We start from the raw sequence: 11,125 nt of genomic DNA, 5'->3' as shown, positions 1-11,125 counted from the left end.
GATCATGATTATATTATAATGCAATACTGCACTAGAGCTGAATAGCTTGCTTCAAAAATGTCACAGAGCCGATGAAAACTGACTTTATTGCTAAGATTGCTCACTAGACGCGTTTCGGATTTATTTCCATCATCAGGTGTACAAGTGCAGGCGGAATCACATGATACGAGCGTTACTAGATATGTATATGTCAGATTATGTTACATATACATGTAGTAAAGCTCGTGTAATGTGCCCTCTGTGTACTTCAAGTTTTTATGTCCATCCTTGTGATCGGAGCTCTGGGAGGCCGTTAACTTACATAAGACATTGGAACACCTACAGCCTTCCTTATGATATCGTTTATTGTCTGGCTACCTGTTCCTGTGCTTCAGTGCAGCACCTTAAGGCCTTAGCTGATGCTGAAGAGTTGACACCATCCGTGTACGCGATGTGTCAGTGAGCAACATCAACAGCTGGTGGTTGATGTTTGGAGAGAAATCATCACAGTTTTACATGTAGTCTGTGTAAACCACCGGCTGTATGGCTTTCTATTCAGCTCCAATACAATACAAGATCACAATACTAATGCATAAGATAGGAGGACGTTCTCGATACCTACCAACCTGAGGAGGCGTACGCTGGCTGTCCTCAGACACGTCCGCCAGTGCTGGAGCTGTCCCAGAACGCGTTGCCGCTGCGCCGTGTAACGCACACGCATCGCGCCGCGGCCTTGACACGCAGCCGCGCAATACGCGCTTCTGGGTTCCGTACGCGAATGGGGCTGCTCGCCCGTGACGCGGTTGTGGCATCGGCGTCACGGAGATCCCTCCGATATAAAAGGCGCCCGATACAGCTGTCCGGCACCACATCCACCCGTTCTCCCAAGCTCGCACACCCATCGACCATGCAGGTGAGTCATTTTACGGATGCGCTGCGGCTATTATTACGGCTAGCGTCTATTATACACAACGCAGATGAAGCACATTACACTCTGAATCACTAGCATGTGCGACCCGGATGAATTAAAATATCGATCTACAACTCCTAACATCTCGCCTGTATACGTACATGTAACATTGCTGAAAACACATTAAGTGGATGAAAGGAACTGGGTCATTTTCTTGCAATCCTTTCGGATATATCAGCCAAGAACTATAAACTTGACTAAAATTCAATTAATGTATAGAGAAATATTGAGTTCTGTGTAGATATCCCCTGATCTGTTTAATAACGTTTTGGTCCAAAATGAGAAAGTCTATCGTCGGATTAACAAATTACATTCTGGCATGTAGGTCAGTTTCAGTGACCAGTCGATAAAACAACAATGAATACGCTGCTGAACAGTAAAGAATATTTTCCATGTTTTTAACTGGGCCTATTATGCTAGATGGCTGACTTTTGTGAAATTAATTCACAATAATGTTTGCAGATTACGGAACAAACATACACTCTACAAGAAACTTCTGTGAATGTTTTCTAAAACCTCTTAGTGGTTTCAACACAGTTCATGTTAAGACAGTATACCATAATAAGCTGAAAACGAGCCATTTGAATGGCAAAGTGCTAAGGCAGCAACACTTGAACATTTCCTGTTACATAAATAGCTATATAACAGCAAAGAGTGCGTTGATCCAGATACGGGATATCCTTTATGTCCGGTGGGAAGAAGTTGCTGGACGATAACTTGAATGAGCTACGCTGATGGGAATACACACTGAAATAGGACAGAGCCGAAGATTCGTGACAGTAGCCTCTGACTATAGAGAACTTTCACTGATCTGGGTTCCGAATTAATTTCAGTTTTAGCAGGAAGCGGCTACAAAATTTAGGAATACCATCATCTAATAAACTGTAATTCTAATTTATGTTACGCAACCCGAAGGTAAAATGTCTGTAAGTAACTACTTATTTATTGCCTTTAGATATAGGTGCGCGGAGATAAATTTGTTCTTATGTAGGTAGCTCACAACCAGTTATGGGGCCACTACACTAAATAAAACTAAAAGAAAACTACAGCTAGACCCGCTTACACATGGATTTGCAATTACGTTAAAGAAAAACTTTGACATTGACGCGCTTTAAAATAAGTACCTGTCTACGTCCTCATTAAAAATGCACGCTAAATCAAAATCAAATATGAGAGTCTACTGTAGTAATTCTTTATATTTAGCATTTTCCCCTTCTTTCCAGCTTCCCACATATCTTGGCGTGTAAAACCAAAACATTTATGCCGGCCGGTGTGGCCGAGCGGTTCTAGGCGCTTCAGTCTGGAACCACGCGACCGCTACGCTCGGAAGTTCGAATATTGCCTCGGGGATGGATGTGTGTGATGTCCTTAGGTTAGTTAGGTTTAAGTAGTTCTAGGTTCTAGGGAACTGATGACCTCAGATGTTAAGTCCCACAGTGCTCAGAGCCATTTGAACAATTTTTGAACAACATTTATTTTCCTTAAATCTGTATCATGATGAGCAGTCCCGCTGTTTATAGCTGTGTATTTACCTCGCCTGTTTCATGAAAGCCGTTACACAATATTGTAGGAAACTAAGTCGACAAAATATTCTACCCTTAATCAATCAACCACACCGTCAACTGACAACCTGATCCATAATCTCTTGCACGAAATGTGTATTTTCGCAATTTGTTTTCAAAATTTCGTTATGGGAAATACTGTGCCACAAATAAACTTTAATACATCCCAGATGTACATATCCTCTTGATAAAATGGAAAATATCTCACAATTACATATTTCAACGATACTTACCTATAGATACTCGTATACAGCAGTGACACAGAGCATCCAAAGCATACAAATAATCAGCAGTGAGACCCAAGTGACCTGCATGTGATCTAGCAGTGCACTTTCAGTTATGCGACAATATTAATACAAGGGGAGCTACAGTTCACAATAAATTTGTGCAACCATTAAAGAAATCTGCGCTTGCACCTGGGAATGCAGTATTGCATGAACTGTAGCTGTAGATTTATTTTCGTAACTGGTATTTCGTACTTCACGAAAGCCACTTACTTCATTTTTTGTCCATAGATTGTATTTTTCATGAGTGATACTTCTGTGATGTTTTGACTTCCTGTGCCGTCATTAGCTGAATGTTGTGGTCACAGATATAATTACTTTTTAACGTGAAGATGACCTAATAAGCCCAATGATAACCTGCAAATAAATAAAAAACACATGTAGAAATTCAAAGACGTACGACTTCGTTCTACCAAATCACTAATGGATTGTAAGTTAATATTGCGCAGCAGTTGCGTAAAAAGATTGTGAACATGAGTTCCAACGTAATTAAAGTATTACTTGAGTAAGATTCTCATGTTATAGAAATCAAGAAGAAAGTAGTGCACCTGCAACCTAAGACATTACAGCGTGTCATTTAGTTCTAGTGAAACATCTTCTGTAGGAAAAAAGGATCTGTGGCATAACCTGTTATTAGCCTGCCTTGGTTGAAGTGATGAATAACGCGACCATTTTGCTAACTGTTTTCTCATCACTGTCTGATGCAGGCCCTACTGCTCTTCACTGTGGCGTCGCTAGTGGCGATGGCAGCGAGTGAAGCACCCTCCACCAGCTACGGAGCGCCCTTCCGCCAGCCTCAGCGTCTCCAGACACAGCAGCAGCAGCAGCCACAGGCATTCGCCCAATCGCAGGCGCAGCCATCATTCGCGGCTCCGCAGTCGTTCTCCGGATTCTCTGCGGCCCTCTTCCGTCCACAGTTCTTCATTCCCGCACAGGACTCCTCTCGCCTGACGGACATCTACCGCCTGCCCACGTTCACAACCTCTGCCCCCACCACCACAGAAGCTGCCACTACCACTACTGAGGCCCCTACCACGACTGTGGCTGCCCCATACAACGTAAGTAAAAACTCTTGCTTCCAGTTGGCTTGTCGGCGCTAATCTAGTTTTATTTGATGTAAGCAGCCCTCGCCCTAATCACGTAATTTTTCTTATTAAGTTGCTCATTAACTAGATTACTTATTAAGGATGTTTCCAGGTCTCGGAGTCTTGTATCATTATAATCTTCAACGCTTATACTGTAGAAAGTTACATTCTCATACAAATCCTTATCAACAAATAGAGACACATATGTTGAACACTACGTAAATAATATTTGGCCAGTACACTGACGAACATGTGCAGCATAAACTGGCGGTCAAGATATCTCAAAGCGAACTGCGCAGCTAAACGGTTCGCACGACTAAAGATGAAGTATAGGTCTGCAATCAAAATTAAACATTACAGTATCAGAATTAAAGTCTGTATGGCTTGAACCTTGAAAATAAAATTTCGTGAAGTGCATTTCAAAATGGTGGCCGCTTGACCGCTTAGGTATTAAATTGACTTATGTGTTTGCTTCTGAATGCAAATAAATAACAAACATTATGAAAAATGTAATGTTGTTGAGGTTCACGCAAAAATTAAAAGTATCTGTTCCATTCAATCCAAAGCGGCAATCAGTTTCACGGTGTACCACTTTTTCTTTACTCATGCGAACCAGTATAGAAAATGGTCTCTGAAAATGCACATTAAGGTTTAGAGTTCTATTTCTTTGTGTATAACATTATAAATTTTGAAATTACAGTTAAACTACTGGCCCTGAGCCATTATTAAATCTTCTCCTCGTCGAAGATCTAATTATGTCAAGTGCGAGTCTCTGTATCCACTGTTCTCGCCTCGACGCTGGTCTATAACGAGCGCTCCTCCGAACGCTTCAGCCGTTTCTTATCCATTTCTGTCGTGAATGAGCAAGCCTTGGTGCCAATAACGAATCCTATGACTTTCATGGTGTGCAGGACACCCGTAAATGCGTCATTAAAAATGATCCACACCCAAATGTTATCAAGTGGACGTCTTTTATACTCGAAAACACGTCTTTTGGACATAAACCACTACAAATGAACGCAGGCTTCATGGTTGTTCTGCGTATAGACTCCACGGCATCTCTCCATCAATTTGTCGTGAGTTATATGTTTGTAAACGTATGAAATGGCGTTAATATTTTCAGTCATGGATTTTGATCAAAAGTATCCAGTATATCGTTACTGTCAACCTGCTTCCATTCCCATTAACGAGCAGAACTGTTATCGTGCTGCAGATTATCATTTACTGACCTATGACAAAGTGTAGCAATAACCGGTTTTTTCTCATCCCACCTTTTGTCAATAGCATTTACTTGAGATACCCGGTGGGCAAGTACACCACCTATACCGATATTTTTTTCAGCGTAGAATGTTATGATAACTGTACTGAAAAAGAGATAACGACTGCAACCACAAACGGCCCAAACACTGCCGGCGGCAGCCTGAACGTATGAGCCCCTGTCAAAACGTATTTTTAGGTATGCTGAATACTTTCAGTACAAAATCGTTTTGATAATACGTTGGTAATACTATAAGCAGGCAATATCTTCAAGCAGTAACAAAATAAAAATAAAAATATAAAGATGAAAGAAACTACTTCGAGGCTGAAATAATTTCCTTACTGCAGACTCCATTCCACAAGCTCTCTCACAGTGTACACTTGACTTTTTTTAGTATAGCTCGTAATTACTTCATGTTGTTCTTAATTGACCCCCTCTTCTGCACAAACTCAATCATCTCAAAATCAACGTACAAAATTTGGTCCATAAACGTCTTACTGTTAGAAGAAACGGCATACCGAATTTATTGAAACATCCTTCAAGTGCTTTACGTTGCTTCCTTTGCTTACAGTACGGCAAGCCGGAGCTGCGTGAGGCGGAAGAGAGCGGCGTGTACTATGTGCTGCAGCCAGACGGCCGCCTGCAGCGCATCGCCTATGCCCACGGTCCCGCCCCCGTCTCCGCCGCCCCCAAGCAGCAGCAGCGCACCGCCTCCAGTGAACTGTCTGCCCTGCAGCAGCCTGCGCTCACACCCGGCTACCTGGCGCGCTTCCAGTACCAGGACCTGCATCCTGCCGGTGCTCCCATCTACTCTTACAAGCAACCTGAGCTTGTGCGCATCAACTAGGCTACGAACCTGGTCTTTCCAGTTTCAGCATTAGAGCCTCTTTTGCTAAATGAATACTGTTTCATCATTTAAAATTCTTCTTAGTGGCTGTCTATAATAGATTACAGTATGGAAACAGATGTTTCGCCAGCGTAGTCGGTCGTAATTACACTTACTGCCCTATGTGAATTTTATTGAACTTAATTGTCACTCAATTTTCTCTCAACTATGATGCGTATTTTGCACACTCAACAAATATAAGTATGGAGATTAATGAGGCGTTTGAGAAAAACTGAACTTTCATGGATCATATGCCAAAGTATTTGCTTTGTATCTGATCCCAGGAGAGACAAAGCGTTTTACAACATAAAGATGTATTTTCTAGTTTTAGGCTGCAATTAAATTATATTCAGTTTCTTTATTGTAACTCCATTCATTTCGAAGCTAATAATCGAAATAGACCATGTTACAATAAAAGGAACTCTTAATCATTTAACTACAGTCTGCAGTAAATTCTTTCTCCCAAATTATTCTACTGCTTTTCCATGATTTCATCAACAATGCGAGTCTACTTTTCCAGTATACTTTGGAAGCTAGCAGAATTTCGAAATTTATTGTACCTCAAGCTGATATGAGGCATCAGGCCTCTGAAGATTCTGCTGTTCAGTTACTATTGTATGTTGCCAGTCATCAGTGTGCTAGAGCATTATGTACAGTATTATCTACTACTATGTTTGTATGTAAGTTTTGTTTCTTGTTGAGAACTGATGTAGAATTTTATAACGTCAATAAAATATGTGCACATATAACCTAGATTTTCATTCAACAAGTTTTTGTTTCTTCTCGCCTATCCATTTCACCCAGCCAAACTTTATTTCCACAGACTGAAAAGTAAACCAGATAACATATATGCACCTATATCAGGTGAGATTCTGCATAGTGAGTCTAGACGTTCAAAAGGATAAAGACATAGATAAGATTAGATTAGATTTACTTTAATTCCAATTGATCCATTGTGAGTACGTCCTCCAGGATGTAGAACATGTCAGAAAAACAATAATACATGACAAATATTTATAACTGAAACAAATAAGCTAATGTACCTTCCACAGCTCCCAAGTGGAATAACCGTCATTATTTTTAATGAACATGTTTGATATCACAAATAACATAGAAACTATCACTATTACATTAAAATTTACTTTCGATGAACGGTTTTTCGTAATAGTTACCTTTTAACTCCTTCATATTCTATATTTTACTTGTCAATTAACATATTATTTGTCTAAAATCCATCTGTATACTATTAGCCAGGTGTATAAGGTAAGTTTTGTTAGGTTGGTTTTACTGTAAGTCGAACGCTAGATGGTTTTTCGCTTCACTCGTCTATTCTCTGTTGCATATCCTTATTGCTGCTGAGTTATGGAATTAAAGTTGCACTTTATCAGCAAACAGGCATGCATATTTGACTTTCCTTAGTGAAAGCCTTATCCGACAGAGGCACTTTATGATTGTACAATGTTTCATTTTCCATAATTCCGCTTACAATTTAATAAGCATTGTTTCAGTTAATTCAAGTCAACGTGCTGGCATCGTCAGAATTTAGTTGTAGTATTTCCAGGGTGATATCTTAATTAAGAGAGTAAATATCACTTCTTACACCTTAAGCTTCTCCTTTCCAATTTCAGAAAATTCTTATTTGAAATGTTTCCTAGTTTTTTTCCTGAACACTTGTGTGCGAGACATTTCAATAAATATATTTGATACAAATCATAGCGAATTCACATTATCGAAGTTACAGTTTATCTCGACATACATAACATCAGGAATATTTTCGATATTTGCAAGTAACCGAAGACCACACATACAAGAGAATCTTTTCACCAGTTTGAAAGGAAATATCGTTTCCTCTTTATGGTATTTACACTAGTCTCAATCTTTGTACAAGCAGTACATGAGATCGTTTCAAATTAATACAACTGTGGACTGGACGATGAAACGACAGGGAATATCACATATTTTTCAATTAAAAATTTAATTGAGAAGAGAGAGTGTATTTATCTTCAATTTTTTCTTCCTCGATGAAAGACCTTTAGTTATTAAAGCGGTTGTGATGTGGAGTCTCCATGACTAACCTAGTCTCTGAGTGTTGAAAATCAAAGCTAGTTGAACAATATGATATCTGTGGACTTTAAAGTGAATTTTGTGGTGATTTAAGTGAGAATACAATAAAAATTTCACATAGGTCTGATTGCTTTGGTGGATGTTGTACAAACAAAAGCAAAGATCAAAGTTCACAAAGACAAAAAAATGTTTACCAGTGGATATTGCGTGGAACGTTTGACAGACGCTCTTTAAGAGCATCATCAGGCAGCAACATAGGACATAGCGTAGATCAGAGGGATCCCGTTTATGTCGCTTCCCCAATTTCAAATAAATGATTTCTGTGGGAGAAAACATTCCTACTCGATGGATTGCTCCGTACTGGACAACTAAAAACAAGTAGGAGATATTCCTACCTTTCTGTTGTTGTGGTCTTCAGTCCAGAGAGTTGTTTGATGAAACTCTCCATGCCACTCTATCCTGAGCAAGCCTCTTAATCTCCGAATAACTACTGCATCATACATGCTTCTGAATCTGCTCAGCGTTTCCATCTGCTTGTGTCCCTCTACGATTTCTACCCTCCACCCTTCTCTCCAATACTAAATTGGTGATTGCTTGATGCTTCAGAAGATGTCCTACCAACCGATGCCATTTTCTAGTAAGGTTCTGCCATAAGTTCCTCTTCTCCACAATTCTATTCAGTACCTCCTCATTAGCTACATGATCTACCAATCTAAACTACATTGCTGCCTTACTGAATCAAAACTAAATGTTGGTGCTGAAGCGAGATTGTATCATATCATTAGCTACAGAGTTTGGTCTGAACTTAAAAAGACAGTCCACTGAGTGGAAAAGTTCTCACAGCATTTTATTAATTAATAGCAAAAATATTGGCTAGTTAAATCAAATGTCCAATAAGGGATTGTTCACTGCCACTAGGTTGAATTCCATGTAAGGTCAAAGTCTTATCTCTGTGGTTTATTACAGCATCTTCACTCAAAAATTATGTAGAAGAAATTAAGAAATGTTACCCCAATTCCTCGAGAGATCACCATGACTCATCAGCATATACAAATTGATACGTGGGTGCCATGGCTGAGGAATGATACTCAAGGATCCTGTACGCTGAAGATGACTCCCTCAGCCTTATTCATTCCAAAAGGTGAAACAGTTTGATTACTGTTGTCTGTTTCCTGTGTCCAAAGAATTTCATACTACCAGTACCCAACGAAGTTAGTATGAAGAAATTAATTCAACACTAGAGTAATAAGGCCTGAAGAGATACAGTCATGTAAACAAATACATAGCTAAGTTTTTAAAAACATTTAAGTTCTTCAGTATACAATTCATGCAAATTTATTTACTTATTTGCTTACTGCTTATTTGATGTGACTAGATTAGGGCCTTAAGGCCCCTACTACATCGACCAGGATCGACAGATACTAAAGATATAACAAAAAGATTAATAGGAATAATAACAACAATTATAATAATACTAGCAATAATAGTAGTAATAGCAGTGGCAATAAATTGACAATAAAAATAGTAATAATGATTATAATAATGGGTATTAAGAGTGATATAAATTAGATAGCACATTTGAATACGTATTTAGAGTAATAGAAGCGGAAGGGATAAAGAAAGAGGTGACATTTGAATTGACAGTGGCAATGGCTTCTAGGAAACAACAAAATTTAAATATAGAGCTCTGCCAAGATGGGGAAGTGGAAAGTGGTGTGGGCGGGGGAAACGGAAAGAGTGAGCCACAGACAAGTATATGGGAGCGATCGCTATTGTAACTGAAGGTGGGCCATTAATTGTCTTTTCAAGTTAAGAAGGAACTCAATTTCTCTGTTGCTTTTTTGGGACTATTGTTACAATTTCGCGTTCCTGATACATCAAATGATTCTGCGCATAATCTCCTCATTCCTTACTTTATCAGTCCATCTTATTTTCTACATTCGTCTTCAGCATCGCATCTGAATTGCTTCGATTCTCTTCTGTTCCGGTTTTCCAATACTCCATGTTTCACTACCAAACAACGCTGTAATCCAAACATACATACTCAAAAATTTCTGCCTCAGGTTAAGGCCTATGTTTAAAATTAGTACACATCTCTTGGCCAGGAATGCCCTTTTTGCCATTCCTAGTCTGCTTTTAATGTTCTTCTTCCTCCGTCCGTCATTGGTTATTTTGTTGCCTATGTCGGAGTATTCCTTAGCTTCATCTACTTCGTGGCCATCAATCCTGATGTTAAGTTTCTCGCTGTTCTCGTTTCTGCAACTTCTCATTACCTTCGTCTTTCATCGATTCACTTTCAATCCATATTATTTACTCATTAGACTGTTCATTCCATTCACCAGATGATGTAGATCTTCATTACTTTCACTCAGGACAGGAACGTCATCAGCGAATCTTATCATTGATTTACCTTCACCTTCAATTTTAATCTTTTATTTATTTCCATCGTTGCTTCTTCGATGTAGAGATATAACAGTGGGGGCGAAAGACTACATCTTTCTCTTAGAGCCTTTTTAATCCGAGCACTTCGTTCATGGTCGTCCACTCTTGTTATTTCTCTTGGCCTTTGTACGTATTCTATATTACCTCTATTTTTCTCAGTATTTCAAACATCTTTTACCATTTTTCATTGTCCAGAGCTTTTTCCAGGTCGACAAAGCCTTTGAACGAGTGTTGATTTTTCTTTCATCTTGTTTCTATTACCAATCGCAACCTGAGACATGACCCTCTGGTACCTTTACCTTTCCTGAAGCCAAACCGATCGTCACCTAAGACATCCTTCATCTTCTTTTCCATTATTCGGTATCTTATTCTTGTCAGAAAGTGAGATGCATAGCTGTTCGGCTAATTGTGCGATAATTCTCGCACTTGTCACCTCTTGCAGTCTTCGGAATTGTGTGGATGATATTTTGCCGAAAGTCAGATCGCATGTTGCCAGGCTCATACATTTTACACACCAACGTGAGTAGTCATTTTGTTGCCACTTACCCCCAAAATTTTAGAAACTCTGAGGGAATGTTCTCTATGCCTTCTGCCT

The 11,125-nt window shown here is 39.4% G+C and overlaps 1 protein-coding gene across 1 annotated transcript; it reads left to right on the top strand.

Moving 5' to 3' along the window:
- Positions 1–860: 860 nt before the first annotated feature.
- LOC124803358 lies at positions 861–6,773 on the top strand. The gene is made up of 3 exons (XM_047264546.1): positions 861–892; positions 3,503–3,853; positions 5,710–6,773. The coding sequence occupies exons 1-3, from the start codon at positions 887–889 to the stop codon at positions 5,983–5,985; spliced, it is 633 nt and encodes a 210-aa protein (XP_047120502.1). The 5' UTR covers positions 861–886; the 3' UTR covers positions 5,986–6,773.
- Positions 6,774–11,125: the final 4,352 nt, after the last annotated feature.

This window comes from Schistocerca piceifrons, chromosome 1, assembly GCF_021461385.2.
Source record: "Schistocerca piceifrons isolate TAMUIC-IGC-003096 chromosome 1, iqSchPice1.1, whole genome shotgun sequence".
Classification (NCBI taxonomy): Eukaryota; Metazoa; Arthropoda; class Insecta; order Orthoptera; family Acrididae; genus Schistocerca; species Schistocerca piceifrons.
The sequence above is the reverse complement of the archived record's forward strand: the minus strand, read 5'-3'. Positions and strand labels throughout refer to the sequence as shown.